We start from the raw sequence: 20,362 nt of genomic DNA, 5'->3' as shown, positions 1-20,362 counted from the left end.
CTGCCAATCATCACTGCCTCAGCTCTGGGACACAAGTCTTCAATACGATTTCCATTTATACTGCATTCTGCACGCCCACAGTCTTCTTCCCGAATGGGGGAGGGACCAAAGGGTTTTGCAAGGCGTGGCAGCAATAAAGATTGGATTGTTTAGCTCAGACGCATTTAGTCTGTGGTTGCTATTGGTAGGGTTGAGGTGCTCACAAGTGTGTTGTGCGTTCGTGGATTTAAAGTAAAACGCACGGGGACCGGATTATTTTACGTTTGATCAAAGCGCCCTAGAGAAGCGGCGATTTCTTAACGGTGTGTTTAACGGAGTTGCTTTGTGTTTGTGTCGAGTTACGGCTGTAGTTGGTGTGTGCTGCTACAGCGGGGGAGTAATAGTAAATTGTTATGCCGGCTGCAGTGAGGACGTGGGGCAGTCTCTAGAGTAGCTCCGAGCTAACGCCTTCCCTCTTTGCTGCTTTGTAGAGCCGCCGCGCGCGTGTGAGCAGGATGGTACCGGAGGAAGGATACGGGGCGCCGGATAAGTGTTGTCGGACTCCACGAGCTACGAGGAGGCCAAAGCGAGACGAGCAGAACTGCACTGACAGAGCCGGGCTTTTGGGAGATCCGAGTATCCGCATCCAGAGCCAGCTATTCAGCAGCACTTTCAGCATCTCTCCGGGACATGAGCTGGGCAGGTAATGGCTTTCTGGGCAATTCTCTCCATAGGGACTATTGGGCCTCCTGGGACCGCAGGCATTATCGTGTGTACATTTATATATGTAGGCACCAGTGTCCTTGCATCACACACTATAGATGCACATATTTATAGAATAAATATTTGTTTGTGTCATTGTAACCTTAACTGAAAGGGCAACATCTAGCAGATGTGACAACTACAAGACTCAGGGAAACCATCCATTGAGTGTGCAGATCCCCCTTTATTAACATACAATTGGCTACCCCCATTTATGGAATGTAACTTGTGTATCAATCCCTAAAATTGACAGACATACTTCATATTGCTGCTTTGGCTAGTCTGAATAACAAAGACATCTCTACAGTTTATGGAAGGGGACATGCTGCATGTTGGCTTTATAGTAAAGAATTTATTTTATACTCCTCACTTGGTGTTGAGATTTTTTTTTCTGATAAATAACTGCTAGTACTTTCCATCCACATTTACTTGTCAAGTGCTGTTCAGGTTGAAGGAGTCAATTTGTGACAGACTAAGAACTAGAGTCCTGCAGCGGGTTGGGTACCCGCTGGTTACCCGCAAACAAAGTGGGCACCCTGCGGAATGAGGGGAGGATTTTCGAGTGCGGGTATAGCTATTGATGACATTCCTTCTGGTTTGCAGCACCATCACTTCCTGTTTGATGGTGGTCGGCAGGTTGCGTATAAGGCAGTTGCACGTCTGGGTCGGGTAGCTGATCAAAGTGAGTAAATATGCGGGTTGCGGTCCGGGTCTTAGAAATTGGTTCTGCTCAGGACTCTACTGAGAACCAAGGTAGGTAGTGCTAGGGTAGTGATCCCCAACCAGTGTCTCATGGACAACATGTTGCTCACACCTTGATGTTACTCTCAGTGGCCTCAAAGCCAGAACGTATTTTTTAAATTCCTGGCTTGGAGGCAAGTTTTGGTTGCATAGAAACCAGTTGTGCTGCCAGTCCACATGAGCACTACCAAATAGCAAATCACAGCCCTTCTTTGCTACCCAATTCTTTTTACATATGAATGTAGCTCACAGGTACAAAAGGTTGGGGACCCCCGTGCTAGAGTATCGTGCTTGGATGCTGATGTAGTTTGGAAGCACATTTACACTCCAGCATCATTCCTATGGTATCTCCTAATATTGAGTTCCCGTTCTGACCAAGGCCACACAATATACTAGATATTCTTTATTGCCCGTCTAAATGTGTTTGATAATACCAGGGGAGTGTATTTATTTGCAGTGATATGGTGTCTAGCAGATATATTTTCCTGGTATTTGGCTCTAGGTATTTATCACATTGGAACTTGGCAGTACTGAGTCCTTTCTAATGGCCAGTTTAGCTCTATTATAAGTTGGTAAGCTTCTCTTAGATTGTCTGGTCCTGTACAACAACTTTCCCTTTTAGGTGTATTTTGGTTGTTGATTTTGCATGTTAAAATATTAGAGCAGTTGAAATTCCTGTATGCAGCTGCATGCCATCTTTCTAGGTTTGCCCACTGCTTTGTGCTGTTTCTGTACTGTTCTCCAAAGTGACACATGAGCATGTTTCCTTAAGAGCACAGCAGTCCTCAAGATGAGTAAACAAAGATCCATTGCCAATAGGTCAATATGAGCTAGAGAAGGAAGGTTGAACTTCATTTCAAATAGACAATCCTTTACTTCCATATTTACCTCTAGTTCATGTATTAAGTGTTTTGCTTGATTGTCAGATACCATACGTTGATCTTTCAATACCTTTTATTTGTTTTAAAACAAGAAAAATGCATTATATCAAAACACAAACTTGACTATTTCAACAGTAATCAGTAAAAATTGAATAGCGGTATACAGTATTAATAGACAATCTGCTTTGCAAGGACCAAACCTGGATTAGCTCAAGAATTAACAAAAAACACAGATTTCAAAACAATGAAAAGTATCTGGCAAAAGTTTTATTGATCCAACTTATGTTGAGTGGGGTATACTGCCCGTTTAATATGGGTTTATGCTGTCTAGTTACCATCAAGTATTGTGTGATATGATATGGAATTGGCATTACTGTATTTGTTAGCTTTCTGGGTAACACGTTTTCTGGAAATTAGGTCCAGTGCTTGTATTTTGAGATTTTATAAAGAGAGGCCTTACTAAGCAGTTCTTTACAGTGGGCCAAATCAAGTACCGTATATACTCGAGTATAAGCCGTCCCGAGTATAAGCCGAGGTACCTAATTTTACCTCCAAAAACTGGGAAAGCTTATTGACTCGAGTATAAGCCGAGGGTGAGAAATGCAGCAGCTTCTGGTAAGTTTCAATCTCGTTTTTGGATGACTATTCTTAGGCGCCGGCTACTATTCTAAGTGCCGGCGAATATTCTTAGGTGCCGGCGAATATTCTAAGGCGCCGGCGAATATTCTTAGGCGCCGACAACTATTCTAAGGCGCCGGCGAATATTCTTAGGCGCCGGCGACCGTTTTTGCGCTTGACCCGAGTATAAGCCGAGGTAGAGTTTTTCAGCATATTTTGGGGGCTGAAAAACTCGGCTTATACTCGAGTATATACGGTAAGCAAAGATTTAGCATGCTTTTACAAGTGTAAGAAATATTAGAGGAAAGGTGCAGCGGTAATTAATTACATTAAATGCTGTACTTCCTGTGTCATACTTTGTCTGGAACGAGAAGATGTTTGATTGGCCTGCTTAGTACAATCAGTCATGTAAGCAAGATTTTATAGCATGCCAAAACTTGTATGTGCTGGTTTACTTTGCTGGCATAAGCTAGAGATACACAAGGAAAAAAGATAAAATATGCCACTTTAGATTTGGCCATACCAAATTCAGAAATACTTTTACTATAATTAATCCTTTTTGGAAGCAAAACCAGCCTATTGGGGTTATTTAATGTTTGAATTAATTTTTAGTAGACTTAAGGCACGAAGACCCAAATTACGAAAGATCCGTTATACGGAAAACCGCAGGTCCAGAGCATTCTGCATAACCGTTCCCATACCTGTATATGGATAATTATTTAAAAACAAAAACTACATTTTTGACTGGATGTTTTCATTTCTCTGCAATTATCTTGTGTAAAATTGCTGGTGTTCTGTCTGTTATTGGTTTTTCCATTGGTTGTTATGGGCACAATCTCTGTTTTCAAAGCAGTGGTCCCAATTAAAAGCACTTTAATAGATTTAAATGACAGTACTCATTTAGTTGCACTAGTGACTCATCAAAAAAGTTTACCTGGATTTTAACGTTAAATAAATTGCTTCCAAGACATTTTCATTTGAAATTAATTCTTAGTAAAGCAAATAGATTTTTACAGCAGAATGGCACAGTAATTACTTGTAGGTAGAAATTAACTAGTGTAACTGCAAATGTGCACAAGTGTGGTGCAACAACCAGATAGCTTTAATATATATCAAATGTTAGCAACTTAATGAAAGTAAATGTCCATTTGTTTTCTGTGAGTTGCTAAGCTGGTGTACGTTTTAAGTCCATCAAGTACCCCACCCCCCACAGACTGGTTTATAAAATGCAAAAACATGACTTTGAATTGTAAAAAGTGATAGTTGCACCTTTTATGGGTTTTTCAACAAGATGAGATTTAGGTACATGTACTCTGTCTATAAAAATTACGTTATTGGCAAAATGGTGCCATAGTAGAAAACAAACTAATGTTTGTTTCCTGTGGGCTCAAAACCCTTTTTATTTACCTTGCTTTCATATCAGGGGTTTGGGCACAATGACCCAAATGTAGCAAGAAAAGTTATCCGATTTATTGTCCTATTGCTAGGAAGAAGGAACACTGCTGTTTCTTAGTTTTAGATATGTATATCTTACACTGCTTGCAAAGCAAGTTAAAGCTGCCGCTGTGGTTCTCAGAAGAAACTGTTGCCAAGTTCTTAAGTCAAAACCCACATACTTGTTATTGTTTGTTCACATAGTCTCACTGACAAACCTTTCATAGCTCCACTTAGCAGCAAATGTATCGCTGCTTTTTTATACAGGTAATTGCTTTATTATCCAGAAACCCGTTATCCAGAAAGCTCTGAGTTACCGAATGGTCATCTCCCATAAATTTCATTATAATCAAATTATTATAAATTTAAACATTTCCATTTTCTCTGTAATAATAAAAAAAAGTTAGTTGATCCTAACTAATATATTTTTTTAATATAATATAATTAATCTTTATTGGAGACAAGCAAGTACATTGTTCCAAATTAAAGAAAGATCCATTAACCGCTAAATTCCTGAGCATTCTGGTTAACAGGTCCCATATCTGTATAATGAAAAGCATCTCCTATGTTCTGCATGTAGCTTAAAAGTAACTGTAGTTTAAAGGCCTTTGTTTACAGTGAGTTGTAACTTTTTTCCAGCCTTTCCATATTTTTGTTCTTTCTCCTTGGCAGGTAGTCAAATGCTTGATGCTGATCTATAACCTTTCCATTTGGTGTATCACCATTTATTCACAAAAAAAGTACGCTAGATAAAATAGCTACCTTTTTGCTTCAGTGGCAGCCAGTATATGCTGTAGATGTCATCCCCCCCCATATGCATAAAACAGCATTGTAAATACATCATAGCAGCTCAGTGTTATGCGTTAAACATTGGGGTCTTATTTTGTAATCATTTCACCAACCTGCTTTGTTTGTAGTTAATACAGTGAATGTTGAATATAGTGGAGGTAAAACAATGTATTTGTTTAAATGTGTTAGAAAAAGTACAATAGCTAGCTTTGTTACTCTTTAGTGTGATGTGTTGTGCCAGTATTTGACTTTGACTAAATTTTTTTTTTTAAAAAGAAATGGAACCAGGTATTACTGGGGAGACTCTTTAAATTGTCTGGGCTTTTTTTTTTTTTTTTGCAGAATCTAAGGGAAATTGACTAACAATAATTATGTAGAAAGTCTTGTAACTGGGGTCACAACCGAATAAAGTGCAAGAATGAGTCTACAGATATCCTGTTCCATGGTGAAATGTCTCCGCATTCCAGTTGTGTGTGTGTTTGTGTATTTATTGTAAATAACCTACAGAGTATTTTTAAAAGGGGATAAATCTGCATATTTGTATCTGACATTAATGCAGTGTTTTCAAAACTGTGAGATTGTGTGAACCATGAGAATAATTTCCTGTGTGCTTGGCTTCCTTCAAGCGTGCAAGTATTGTAATTGTGTTAGACAGGGTTTGTCTATCTGCTTGTGCAGAAGTAGGTCATCCTACGGTACAGCTGAAAACTACTAAACCCTCAAGCCTTTGTCACATTACAAGCCAAGAATGTTGGATGTTTCTTTGAGTTGCATATCTTTGCACATCCTTTTTATTTGTAGAAATTCAGAATATTTTGCTATCAGCAGTATTCTGCTAGTGTGCTTTTGACATTATTTAATAAAAAATTGTATGCTTCTACTATGTTCATAGTCATACAGTAATAATGACTAGGGATACAGTAATAAAGTTGAGAAATGTTCTGTTTCGATTTGCATGCTATTCAGTTGCTTGTCTTCTGCCAGTCAGTCCGTCCTGTGTGATATGGCAATACACACAAATGTCAGTTTGTTATAATTAGTGATGGGCTAAATGATCAGGTTAGAACAGAGTAGATTAGAGGGCAGATGCATCCCCACCTGTTCTCTTGGCTTGGCCTCACACATTCCCCAATGAAGGTCAGTGGTTGACAGGATTTTTACATTGTGGTGAACGAATTTATCCCATCACTGAAGAGATATTTGGGCAGTTAAGTTTATATATTATCTCACCCCATAACGAACATGAGTTTGTGTTTTTTTTTTTGTTTTTTTTTTCCCTGCAAGTATTTGTGTTTATTCAAATGAAATAATAAATGATACAGCACTTTATGCACAAAAATAGTACCTGCATTATGATTCTTTTCCTAGATTTGAGTGTGCTGAATATCACTTAAACTTACAGCACTGAAAATACACCTGACAGTGGGGAAAAATGTTTGCTGGGTCAGCTAGTACAAATGCTTCATTTGTTATGTGATTACTAATATTTTATCAAAATGCTTTTTTTCTTTATTCTAGAGGTAAATTTGCAGTAGTAAAAAAATGCGTGGAGAAGGAGACTGGCAAAGAATTTGCAGCAAAATTTATGAGAAAACGAAGAAAGGGCCAGGACTGTCGAATGGAAATCATACACGAAATTGCAGTTTTGGAGCTTGCTAGAGGCAGCCCTTGGGTTATTAAACTGTATGAGGTTTACGAGACTGCCACTGAAATAATCCTAGTGCTGGAATAGTAAGTACAACCTGGCATTTTTAAATTTACTTAAATTCCATCCATAAGTGCCATCTAAAGCTTCGCATACTACCACAAATGAAACTGACCTCACTTAGTTCTTGTTTTGCCTGTGAGGGGATGCACTGGAAGATTTAATTATCAGAATATTCCAAACATAGCAATCCATTGTAGTTATTTCAGCTGCAGCTTGAACATTTAAGGTCTATTTGCTTTCCTTATGTTGAGGTTTTACTTAACCGTTAACTCTAAGGGCAGTGGCACATGATGAGATTAATCACCAGCGACCCAATCTCCTTTCCTGCGGGCAACGACCCCACACTTCACTTTTTTTACTTTTTTTTCTCCCCAAGTTTCCTCTCTATACAACTTCATCTGACTTCAGACCAGCATATGTTTCACCACAGGTGATTCGCTTTATCGCCAGTATTCACCAGCTGGAGAGGAGCTTGGGTTATCTGTGACTAATCTCCACATGTGCCATTGCCCTTAAGTGGAAACTTTAAAATAAACATTGTAAGACAATTTGTTTTCCAGGAAGCATTTTATTTGCCTTCTGATTCTGTTGAGGAAGCATTTGGAGCTTTGTGGTGGGCTACTAATTTCCTCATGTTGTTTAAATCCTGAAAATCAGCAGTTGCCTAAATAAAGCCTTCAGAACTGAATGGGTTATTGTCACTGATATACTGTGTTCATTAGTATAAACAACTATTTATCCTTCTGAAGCTTCTGCAAATAAGAGCAGACAGAAGGACATTTGAGTAGCCATGGTTGTCTGTCTGCAGCTCTGTGGCGTCATATGCTGGTGAAACCTTTCCTACTGCTTGGTGTGTTATCACTTTAATAATCAAGAGTGCTATTTATTTAGTGTTCTTGTTTTCAGATAAACCTTCAGTACATAAGTTCTGTTTTCAAGTGCATGTTGAGGATATCCTAAATATATATTCTAGTCAAGTCATGCTAAGTAGAACTGAATTGAGATAAATGTCCTTCGTGCGAACTTTATTTGTTCTGTTATCCAGTCTTTGTTACAGTTCAGTGTAGTGTATTTTGCTTTTCATTTCAAGCACACTGATATGGTCAGGTTTAAAGATTAACATCCTAAAACCATCAGCTTCTGAAAAAAAAAAGCTCCGTAACTGTTGGCTATGGCAATTGCTTTCAACTACTATTGGTGTTTGTTAGCTAATGCAGCCTGTTCCTTCGGCCGATAGCATGGCTCTCACATGCTTCACTCGCTCCTGCTCTGTAGGTACTCGTGCACCAATGGGTTTTTATAACTATGGTCCTGAGTTGTAATTGTTGGTTTAGGAATAGAGTTACTTTCACCCAGCCTGCTGATAATGAGAAATTTTGAAGCCCTACATGTATATCTTTATCAGAGGACATAAAATGCTGTATTACTGTTGTTACACTTTTACTTAAAGGGGTGATTCACCTTTAAGTTAACTGTAAGTATGTTGTAGAATGGCAAGTTCTAAGCAACTTTCCAATTGGTCTTAATTTATTTTTTTTCTTCTTCTTCTGACTCCAGCTTTCAAATGGGGGACACTGACCCCATCTAAAAAAGAAATGCTCTGTTAGGCTACAAATGTATTGTTATTGCTACTTTTTATTACTCATCTGTCTATTCAGGCCCTCTCCTTTTTATATTCCAGTCTCTAATTCAAATCAATGCATGATTGCTAGGGTAACTTGGACCCTAGCAACAAGATTGCTGAAATTGCAAACTGGAGAGCTGTTGAATACATAGCTTAACTCAAAAACCACAAATAACAGAAAATGAAAACCAATTGCAAATTGTTTTAGAATATCAATCTCTACATCATACTAAAAGTTATCTCAAAGGTGAATAACCCCTTTAATGGAAGCTAAACATGCCCTTACAGCTTTCTTGCTCACCCTGAGCTGAATAGTTTGAAATGTTCACATCTGGGAGTAAAATTATTAGAGATTGACAGTGTTTTATCAGATTCCTTTCAGCATTGGACCTGGAGAGGCTATATTAATTGCATTTTTTCTGTCCAATAGCAATGTGGGGTTGTTTAGATTGGACTCTTAAGTAAAAAATCAAAATGCCTTTGAAGAATTGTGTGTGTGTGTCTTCTATCCTGCCTCTAATCTTTAAGTCTTATAGTTTCATTATATACAATATTTTCAGTTTGTGGCCATGCTACTCCCTGTGATTGCACCAGTAGTAGATTCCCTTTTGTTAATGCAAAGCACCACATTTAGTTCTTTATTGCATTTCCTGATCAGCAGCATCTTTCCAAACCTAACCAGCACCTCCCAATCCAGAATACAGTAATTTGTATACATTGGCCATTTGTTACTATCACTCTGCTTTAATTCTCCAGTCTCAAGAGAATTGGTTAAAGGGGAACTCGCATAACTTAAGCTTTTGAAAAGTAAACATACTTTCAATGCAACTTTGCAATATACATCAATTAAAAAAATATGCATACTTTTCATGATTTTTAATGGTTTGGAACAGTTCCCTAAGCCTAGCCCCTGCTCTTCTGCTGATCTGTCTGACTACTGTTACTTTGTATCAGCAGCCTGCTGTCCTCAGCCTTCATCCTCCAAACCCCACAATTCCCTGCACACACGATTTTAATAAGGAATGGAACATCGCAGTGCAATGCATTGTGGGCTATGTAGTTCCTACATACTGTCTGTAAGATGTGGAAAACTTGTTACAATTTGTAACATCAGTGTTTAGTCCCTCCTTCCCTGCCAGGATTTCAAATGATGCAGAAAGAGAAGAACCGTTAAACAGCTGGATTTCAGCGCAGAAAATGTAATTTATTCATACTTTTTAAAGAAACCGATAACTATGATGGGTATATTAGGGGTTTCTGTGTTATGTGGGCCTCTTTATCAAATTTTGCTTCAGAGTTCCCCTTTGAATTGTCTCTGTGCCAAACTATTTTGTATGTTTCATTGTTGAAACAATTATAGAACTACTTTGTTTCTATGTACACCAGGCTATGTGTCTTCCTTTCTTTGTATTTTACCCACTTCCTTAAATCTGCAGAATGTCAAGTCAACCTATGGTTTATAGTCATTACAAGTAAATTTTTGGAGGAAATAAATGTTTGAAATATTCGACATTCTTGGCGTTAGCATCTGTCCTCCATATACCCATGGAAGAAAGAAAGCTTTGTGACATGGGCTTTATCCCTTTAGGTGGCCACGCACTATAAGATCCGCTCGTTTGGCAAGGTCGACAAATGAGCGGATCTTAACCTGATATGCCAACTAACGGCTGGACAATGCGCCCGAACGATCGGATTACAATACTACCAATGGGCTCCGACAGGTCGCAGGACTGCATCAACTAGCTGATGCGGTCCTGGATCGTACAAATAATCAAATCTTGACCGATTGATATCTGCTCGATTTTTGGCCTGATTTTGATCGGGAGGACCCGTCGGGAGCCCCACACAGGCAGATAAGATGCCAAATTGGTCTAAAGGACCAATATTGGCAGCTTTAATCTGCCCGTGTATGGCCACCTTTAGCCTTCTGTCTAGTCTCACCCACCAAATTTGGGAGCTATAACTACTTTATATTCCCAATAGTCACCCTTGCTGTTGACACAATTGTGTTGCTACTGCCACTCTGCACATCCTTATTTAGTGCTTTACTGGCCAGCGATGAGAACCGAGTAAACCTGCTTCTGATTTGTTTGTGTGTTTATACTCACACACACCATAGTAATTACTTTTAGATTGGCTGCGGTCCATTTCCCCTCATAAACATACTGAGGGTTTCTTACTATTACTGGATCTATTAGTGGATCTCCACCCAGTCAGCATAGTGAAAGAACATAAATGGGGAATTGAGGGCTCTTGCCCTGGGAACACTAATTGCCCAGGACACTAGTTGCCCATTTTGGAGCAGACATTTAAACTGAATGGCATCCTGCATGGCCTTTTATCTCAATATCTTTGTTTAGTTACAGTATACTGATGTGTGTATGTTTAGCTTCCCTTTGTACAATGCCTGGGGTGTGTTGAATACTGTATTGTAAATAAAAATAAATAATTTCCTGTATAGTAGTACAGGTATGGGACCCGTTATCCAGAATGCTTGGGACCTGGGATTTTCCAGATAAGGATCTTTCCCTAATTTGGATCTTCATACTTTGTCTACTAGAATATCATGTAAACATTAAATAAACACAATAGGCTGGTTTTGCTTACAATAAGGGGCACATTTACAAAGCTCGAGTGAAGGATTCGAATTAAAAAAACTTCGAATTTCGAAGTGTTTTTTGGGCTACTTCGACCATCAAATGGGCTACTTCGACCATCGAATGGGCTACTTCGACTTCGAATCGAACGATTCGAACTAAAAATCGTTCGACTATTCGACCATTCGATAGTCGAAGTACTGTCTCTTTAAGAAAAACTTCGACCCCCCTACTTCGGCAGCTAAAAGCTACCGAAGTCAATGTTAGCCTATGGGGAAGGTCCCCATAGGCTTGCCTGAGATTTTTTGATCGAAGGATATTCCTTCGTTCGATTCGAAGGATTTAACCGTTCATTCGATCGAACGAATAATACTTCGATCGTTCGATCGCAGGATTTGCGCTAAATCGTTCGACTTCGATATTCGAAGTCGAACGATTTTAGTTCCTAGTCGAATATCGAGGGTTACTTAACCCTCTATATTCGACCCTTCATACATCTGCCCCTAAGTATTAATTGTATCTTCATTTGGATCAAGTACAAGGTAGTGTTTTTATTGGTTCACAGAAAAAGGAAATCCTTTTTAAAAATGTACATTATTTAGATAAAATTGAGTCAATGGGAGAAAGAAAAATGTTTGTTATAGATGAAATGTATTTGCTATGAATGCGCTATACTAGTAGTTAAGGGCTATGGTTCTGACATCAAAGAATTTATACTCTATATATGTGTGTATATTTCTTCTACATATAGGGCATTGCTGATTGTAATCTTGTGCTGTCACTTCCATGTGACAAGCTATGTGAGAGTGTTGCAGGCCAGAAGGAAAACACACAGGAGTACCCATGTGACTAGAAAAGCTTAAAGCTCTGCGTAGTATGTCAGATTTGTGCAGGGGTGCAAAGCCATCAGAACATAACAAGTCATTCTGTAGACAACTTTATCTTTCAAAGCTCCTCATCCAAACCAGATTTACCTGATGCACACTGCAATCCCTGTTATTAAAACTAAAAATCAATCCTATTAAAGAGTAAAAAAAGTATTATTCAATCGCTTTGATTTTTTTGGAATAAATATTCTAAAGAATTTTTATTAATCCCTCCCTCCTGTATATTCTAGTTACTTACTGTATCATTCAGCCTTGTACATATAAAATCATTGCTACGTTGTACACCCTCACATTTCACCTGTACATTTTTTTTTCCTTTACCTTTTACATTTGCATTTCTGAGTTAACAGAATTCTACCCTGTCCCCTTGTGCTGTCCTTTGGCCGTTGTAATATATTATTAACACAGTGCATTATTTGAATCCTCTCGAGCTGCTTTTAGTGGTTGGGCAAAGCGGCCAACTGTGATGTCATTAATTACACAAGCTGTTGACATTGTTCAAGGTTGCTCTAAGCCTCCTTCATTGTACTCGGCCCATTCTCTGTTTGCTGAACTGTCCTAGAGTATTTCACACAACTATTCAAATCTAAGCACCGGGCACCAAGGCTTTCCTATTCGCTAAATAGAATTTTTTTTTTTTTTGGCACACTCTTGTTAGTGGAGTTCCTGAAGATTCCCAGGGACTGGCAGATTCTTCTGCAGAATAATATCATGTGATCATGATATTCATACATCGCTATGTTTGATGGAATTTAATTCTAAAACACACTGCAGTAAAATTGCATTCCAGCATCCAGGATAAATGTGCTTGATAGTGGACTCGATACGCTTGATGTTCTCTCTGGTTTGAGCAAAATATATGAATAGTTTCATGCCTTTACACATTTACATGGTTCTAGAGCTGGTTTTCTTTGCAGCAAGAAGCGGGTTTGAGCATGCATAATTAGCTGTAAACCAGTTCTTTGGGTTTCAAAAATTACATTATTATATATATATATATATATATATATATATATATATATATATATATATATATATATATATATATATATATATATATATATATATATATATATATATATAATGGATATTGTCTTGTCTGCTGCCCCAGAGTTAGTGCATTTCGATTGAGAATTTTTTTTTCTATTTTAGTGCTGCTGGCGGTGAGATATTTAACCAGTGTGTAGCAGAAAGGGAAGAGGCCTTCAAAGAGAAAGATGTCCGGAGGCTTATGAGGCAGATATTAGAAGGAGTTGCTTTTCTACACCAGCACAATGTCGTCCATCTAGACTTGAAGGTGAGGCAAAAGTATTTTTTCTTCAATAGAAACCATTATGACATTAAGAGGGTTATTTACTAAAAAGCCGCCATTTTCTGAAAAAAAAAAGTCAGACCAAACTAGAATCCGCAATTTGACCTTATTTATTATTAAAAACGCACAATTTAATTGGATTAGCGGGAAAACTCAAGATTTTTATAGATTTTTTCTGGAAGTTTTTCCCGAATCGCTTGATTGTTTTCGGGCTTTTTCCAGAACAGCCCACAATTTTTGGATTTTTGCCCGAATAGCCCAATATAGTTGGATTTTCAGGTTAATTCCAGTGCAGACGACAAACTTCCAAATAACTTAATGACCTCTCCCATTGACTTATATACAACCTCTGAGATGGCTGATTTTCAGATTCAGACTTTTTGCAGCATCGGACTTTAATAAATCCTGAAAAAATCTAATTTTAAAAATTTGAGGTGTGCACCAAAAAGCCCTACCGGACATAAGTAATGGTGGTTAGACTGTCCATGTTGGGTTACTGTGCTGGACATGATAGCAGCACTCCATGGATTTTAGTCTACTTTTTAGTCTATGAAGTCAAGTCATCATACCCATACCCCAACCCTGAGGAACTGCCGGGGAGAATGGATTTAAACTACTATTTTATTTCAGGACCCCCCATTTGTAAGACAAGCTGCCTTATTTCTGTCCACTTTTTTTCTGTGGCAAATTTATTAAAATTGTGCATAGTCCCTTAATACTGTGTGGTTATGTCTCCAGGATTGCGCTGCTTATGTCCCACAATACACAAATATATTGCTGGTAATGTGTGCAAACACTGACCTGTTTCATTAAATGCACTTGTATTCTTACAAATTATAAAATGTAAACTTTTTTAAAAAGTCTTTCCCACTTTCCAGTTTTAATTCACACAACTGTTTCACTGGAAATAATTTGTAATGGATATATTACACAAATACCCATTTGAAGTGCACATTGTTTAACAGCTTACCAGAGATATCCAATAGTTACTAGCTGCCAGCTCTAAATTGTCAGCACTTAAAACATTAGTGCTTTGCACCAGCCAAATTAATGTACATACCACAATAGACACAACATAGATCTGGCTAATATAAACATTTTAAAACTTACAGCTTCCCCACAACCCGCTTATGAATGTTTTGTGTCCTTCTTCTGATGTTTATCACAGGTGGTAGCCAATAACATGTCTACTACTTGTGTAGAGGTTTGTGGACCCCAGTTATACTTATCTAGGGTTCATCGTTTTTGTCTGCGGAAAGACAACAGTATGTATATTCAGAAATAAGTTCCTGTTTTCTGAATTATATGCTTTTATCAAATTTGTTTTTATTATTTAAACAGTTGAATAATTGCAAAATTTTCTTTCTAGCCCCAGAATGTTCTCCTGACAAGTGACTGTCCTCTAGGGGATATAAAGATAGTAGACTTTGGCTTGTCAAGAATATTAAATAACAATGAGGAGCTAAGAGAAATTATGGGGACCCCGGAATATGTTGGTAAGTGCTCTGAGTTTCCTGATGTTTCATATTAAAGGAAAACTATTCCTCCAAATATATTTAAGTAAATATTACCCTTTTACATTTCTTGCCTTGAACCACCATTGAGCCATGTGTGCTGCCTCAGAGGATTAGCTGCAGTAGTGCAAGCTAGAATGCTATACAGTATTTATTCTGTAGAATGTTTTACCATACCTGAGTAAAAAGCTCTGGAAGCTCTGTTTATTTAGGACAGCAGCTGAAGTATTGGCTTGGTGCGAGATCACTTCCTGCCTTAGTCTCCCTGCTCACTTATAGCTCTGGGCTCAAATTACAGCGGGGGGGGGGGGGAAGAGGAGCAAACTGAGCATGCTCACGCCCTGGCAAGATGGTTTAAGCTGAAGACAGGAAGTCTGATATAGAATCCCATGTGTACATAATAGAAGGAAAGAAATGCAGTGTTTCTTTTGACAGAGGACTAGAAGGTTTAGTGGTATATTTACACGGACCTTTCTGATAAGGCTTACTTAGTTTTAACTTTTCCTTCTCCTTTTCGTGTTTTGTAATTAGTCATATTTGACAGAAGCTCTGATGAAACATTTATTAGTCAACTGGAAAAGTCATTCCTACCCTTAAAGTAATACTGACACTAAATTTCTTTTCAAAATATTAAATTACTATTAAAGGTTGCTTATAGGTCAAATTGATCATTTTTTGCTGATCGTTCTGCATTTGTAAGTTATTGTTGCTTGGAATTCTTATCTGGAAGCTCTGAAACTTTAGTAAATTAACATGTATTCGCTATATAATCTGTGCAAAAATGCATTAATTTTGTCAGTTTCAAATCAATATTTTGTTTCTATTTTTAGCTCCTGAGATTCTCAGTTATGAGCCAATCAGCATTGCAACAGACATGTGGTAAGTGTAATCCTATTGTCTTATATTCACATGCTTAAATAAGATACATACATCATATATACAATAATTTCTGCTCCCTTACATTAGCACAATTTTCATGAAATGGACAGTGTTATATCCACATTATTTTTTTTGTAATCACTTCCATTTAAAAAGAATACATGTACTAATTCTGTATTTTCCACAGTCTGAACAGCCTATTGCACTCACTCATTCCAATATGTCTGGAAAATTATACATTTATTCTGTTGGGATATGTAATATGATAAAGGGATGGGATCTATTATATGGAATGCTTGGGACCTGAGGTTTTCCAGATTACAGTTTCTTCCATTGAATTTGTGGGAGGCCAATTGTTCCAATTGTGTTAATGTGTACCTTAAATTTTACAGGAGTATTGGTGTCCTGGCATATGTCATGCTAACGGGCACATCCCCTTTCTTGGGAGATGACAAGCAGCAAACCTTCCTAAATATTTCCCAGCTGAATGTAACTTACAATAGTGAGGATTTTGAAGGCATTTCTGATTCTGCAATAGATTTCATCAAAGCACTTCTCATTCGCAAGCCTGAGTAAGTAGTTGGTTAGAAAATAGGAACTCTGTTATCTTCCCAACACTATATAATTTTCTATGGCACTTGACTAACCTGAAGTATACTGCTAAAGTATAGTTTATATTAACCAGCTGCTTCCTTGTTTAAACTTTAGCTCTCCAGCCTGGTATCCTGTTAACCCCTGGCTGAGCATTTAATTTTAATAAACATGTTCATTTTCAAATCACTCCACAATCTTAGTTCTATATGTGTAAAGGTTTCTATTTGCATTCCTGGAATATAAAAGCTTTGTATTTTCCCCATAGAGCTCGTGCATCAGCTGTTGACTGTCTTCAACATCCATGGTTAGCCCAAGGGGACCTTCCTGATCCATATGCTAGTGCTATGAACTCTGTACAGGAAAGCAACTATGTTGCACAAGAAGAGGAGAACGGAGAGGAAGAAGTAACTCTGTCAAATTCTCCAGAGACAGAAGGACAGACTGAAGCAGAAGAATTGATTGTAATGGCATCTTACACATTGGGACAGTGCAGACAGAATGAATTAGAGAAACAATCTGAATCTAAGGCCACTACCAAACGCTTTAAGTTTGAGGAGCCTATAATGCAAGAGATAGCAGGAGACTTCATTTTCTAACATTTGAACATTTTGGTTACGTGGGACTCTTAGGCCTCTTGATAAACCTGCATCAAAACATTGATGTTGACCAGAGCAACTGGTTGTTGTGCAAAAAAATGCAATTGAGCAGTGCCGTGTTATTCTCCTTCTACATGACACCACTATTCCACGTCTAGTTTGGTGCCTTACCATAAAGAAACAATTTGTCCATGTTTTGTGGTTTCCTAGTGATGGTAACTGGAAATTTTCCCGGGGGCATTGGCATAAACCTGGAAGATAGATCAAAGCAGTGTTCACTGCATGGAGGTGGAACTTGCTGGATTTACCTGTAAGAAGACAAAAATTGCAAAGTCTACTGTATCTAAACAGTGCGGCTTATTGAAATAAGCGTTTATCCTTCTAATGCCAGCCTGGATGTTAAAGCCACACAAGTCTTGCAGGTTTTCTATTTCCATAAAAAAAATCCCAAATGTAAACTTTGTGGGTAGTTGTAAATAAGCTAGATGAAAATGTGCAAGACTTGATCACCAATGCCGCTAAAGGCTGGTATTGATATATGAAATAGTAGTAGTTGAATGATAAATTATCTTAAACATTCCTTCCTCAGAGTATTTTGTTACGCAGTTGCCAACAAAAAAAATGTGCCAACTAGCCGTTTTCTTTCAAGCCAATAAATAAAACATACAGGATCAGGGATGGTGAAAATCACTATACTAGAGATTATGTTGCCCCATTAAAGAGCTGCTTTCCAGAGAAAAAAATGTAACCTTACTGACTTTTGCTGAATTGCTGACAAGCTTTAAGATAGTATTTGCCTGTATATGACCATCTGTAGACTGGACCACTCCAGACCAGGGCAGCAGCTTGGGGAAAAACCAGTGGCAGGCCCATTCAATATCTGGATTGATACCAATGAGCTGTCTAGCTGGAAGTTTCTCTGCTTCCAAAAAAAAATAAACTGTCATCTGAATTGGGACCAAATTGTATGGTTGCTATACACAGGCCAATCTTAGCTCTTGACTAGACCACTCTAGAGTGAGTGTGTGGCTTATTGTCCTTAATAAGAAGTGCAATGACTGGGGTGACCAGTATGTGGCCCTGGATCAGGCTGTTGTCTATGAGAAAAAGAGTTAAAAATGCCATCAGGCAAGGACTGCTGCAGCTTGTTAATACGGTCCTGTTGACTGGTTTGCATATGCACTTAAACACTTGTTTGAGAGGCTAATCATATTGTGTATAAGCAGCTAAAAGGTGCAGTTGCACATAATTACTGTGTTCCAGTTCTCAGGGTGCCATCAGCATTTTCATGTTTAATGACACTGGGGTGAGTGTTAGTAGGTCATTACTTCAGCACAGATTTTTCAGAAGCAAAGCACTGAGCAGCCAAAAATAGAGAAGAAAAAAATGTTATATTCAAACAAATATCGTCCATTTATGCATACAGAGCTGTTTAATGGTTACTGTAGAGACCCCCCCCCCCCATGGTTAAATATGTGTTTATAAAATGTACACATATTTAAGTTCTGCAGAAACTGTCCCCATCACTGTGGCTCTGAGATGGAGAGTCACAGGCTAAGATTCTCACCATGGCAAGCGAGCCCTACTGACATGGCCACACTCAATTAAATTGTATTTATCACCAATTTATTCAATGGAAATTTTAGTATTTATTTTTAATATACTTCCTTAACTTTAGATTTTTTTTTTTAATTACAATTATTTTAATTGCTACCAGTTGTACACGTTCCCAGTTGTACAGGTTCAAACAGAATGTTGCATTTATACCTGCTTTATTGCATGTATATCTGCTTTATTTCCACTCTGCCCAGCCCTTACGTTTCTGTTCTTTTATTCTCACATCAGCAACCTGGGAATCATTTCTGTATCCAGGACATTCTCCCTGGGATTGCTATATTCACACTGGTTAGTTATTTGTGCGTGGTGCATTAAAACTTGAGAATTGGTTAACTTAAGGGAGTAGTTTTAAAACCATTAAAGGGGTAGGTTTATTCATGCTTGAGCCTCACATTTTTTAGGTTTTAGGACCTGGGTGCTCAAACATTAATAAAGTTGGAGATCAGTCCTGTAACACACAAGTCTCCAAAGGAATTAGCTCTAGCTCAGTTATTGCTGAGCTATAGCTCCCATCATTGATGGACCTGCTAAGTCATAATTATGTCTGGAACAATCTATATTGCTTTAGTCACTTCCCTGAATCTAACTATTTAATGTTTGCACTACTTTATTTTTATTTTATATATTTCTCTGATCTTTCAGTGGTATGTGGCTCTTGTCCATGGATGTTAAAGGGAACAGCAGCACATGAATTTATTTAACAAAACACCTTTATTAATAGCTTTCAACAATTTCATGCCTTATAGAATTTATTCCTTATTAGATTATTGCAGCATGCAACTCAAAGGCTACTTGACTGAGGGGGGGATATCGGGCAAAAAAAATAAATAAATCTTGGATTAATGTATATTGGGGAGTTGCTTAGAATAGTTTTCTCAATTGACAATTGTTTTGTGTTATTTGGGTTGAGTTCCTCTTTACTACAAATGATTAAAAGGAAGTGTCACACTTTTTCACCCTTTCTTTGCTTCCAGTTCCCATTTTTGCACACACCCGTTGTATTTATTTCCACTATTTGGCAGCATCTTACCACAGTTTCTCATACAACCTTTTTGAGAAAGCAGTTTAAAAAAATAAAATAGGTACTGGTTATTTGGGGAAGTCAAACTTACTTGGAAATAATTCTTATATCCTTTGCAGAGAGCCTGCTGTTAAGTTGGTTATACATGTATCGATAGAATTGTGTGATTTTCGTGGTGTTGGACAGACTATGCAAACCGATACCTCTGTGCCACGGATATTGCACAGTTCTTCAGGTATTTCTTTAACAATGTCTCCTGCTGATGCACCGTGCATGGACAGATGAGGAAGTGAAAACAAGTGACAGCTCTTCACTTCCTGCTCCCTGCATCTGGCTGCTCTTTGATTTGCTCTCAATTCATTACAAAGTCTGTATTTGGCGGCTCTGAGACCTGCAATGTTAAGAGTTTTTATGTTTGTTACTGTTGTGCCTTATTGTATTTTGTCTTTTTGTACAGTAATTTTAAATCAAATCTATTTTGTATAGTTCTATTAAAGTTTGTAAATTATGAACAGCTTGTTAAATAAATGCTGTATACTTTAATGGAAAAAGTTTCTACTGTTGTATTTTTGATATCATAAAAAACGTACCATGCAGTTCTAATTCAGTTAATGTAATCGTCATTTTTTACTTATTTTGCCTAATAAATGGAGTGTTAATATCCTATCCAAAAGACTAAATAACATTAATACAATTTCCACTAGTGTTTGATTCCTAGTGATAACCCCAGTGTAAAATGCATATCCCTATTATTCCTAATATACTTGTGTATTGTTTTAAGATCTATAATTTAGGAGCAAAGACTGAAC

The 20,362-nt window shown here is 37.8% G+C and overlaps 1 protein-coding gene across 1 annotated transcript; it reads left to right on the top strand.

Annotated features, from left to right (window-relative positions):
- The first annotated feature begins 173 nt into the window (after positions 1-173).
- stk17a.S (serine/threonine kinase 17a S homeolog) lies at positions 174-20,096 on the top strand. Its single transcript, NM_001095935.1, is given in 8 exon segments — positions 174-302; positions 471-682; positions 6,723-6,935; positions 13,173-13,317; positions 14,702-14,828; positions 15,677-15,725; positions 16,118-16,297; positions 16,585-20,096. Coding segments are annotated over 7 exon segments (1,233 nt in total). The 5' UTR covers positions 174-302; positions 471-494; the 3' UTR covers positions 16,916-20,096.
- Positions 20,097-20,362: the final 266 nt, after the last annotated feature.

Source organism: Xenopus laevis, chromosome 6S (genome assembly GCF_017654675.1).
Source record: "Xenopus laevis strain J_2021 chromosome 6S, Xenopus_laevis_v10.1, whole genome shotgun sequence".
NCBI classification, from domain to species: Eukaryota; Metazoa; Chordata; class Amphibia; order Anura; family Pipidae; genus Xenopus; species Xenopus laevis.
Note: the sequence above shows the minus strand (reverse complement) of the source record. Positions and strands in the feature narration are given on the sequence as shown.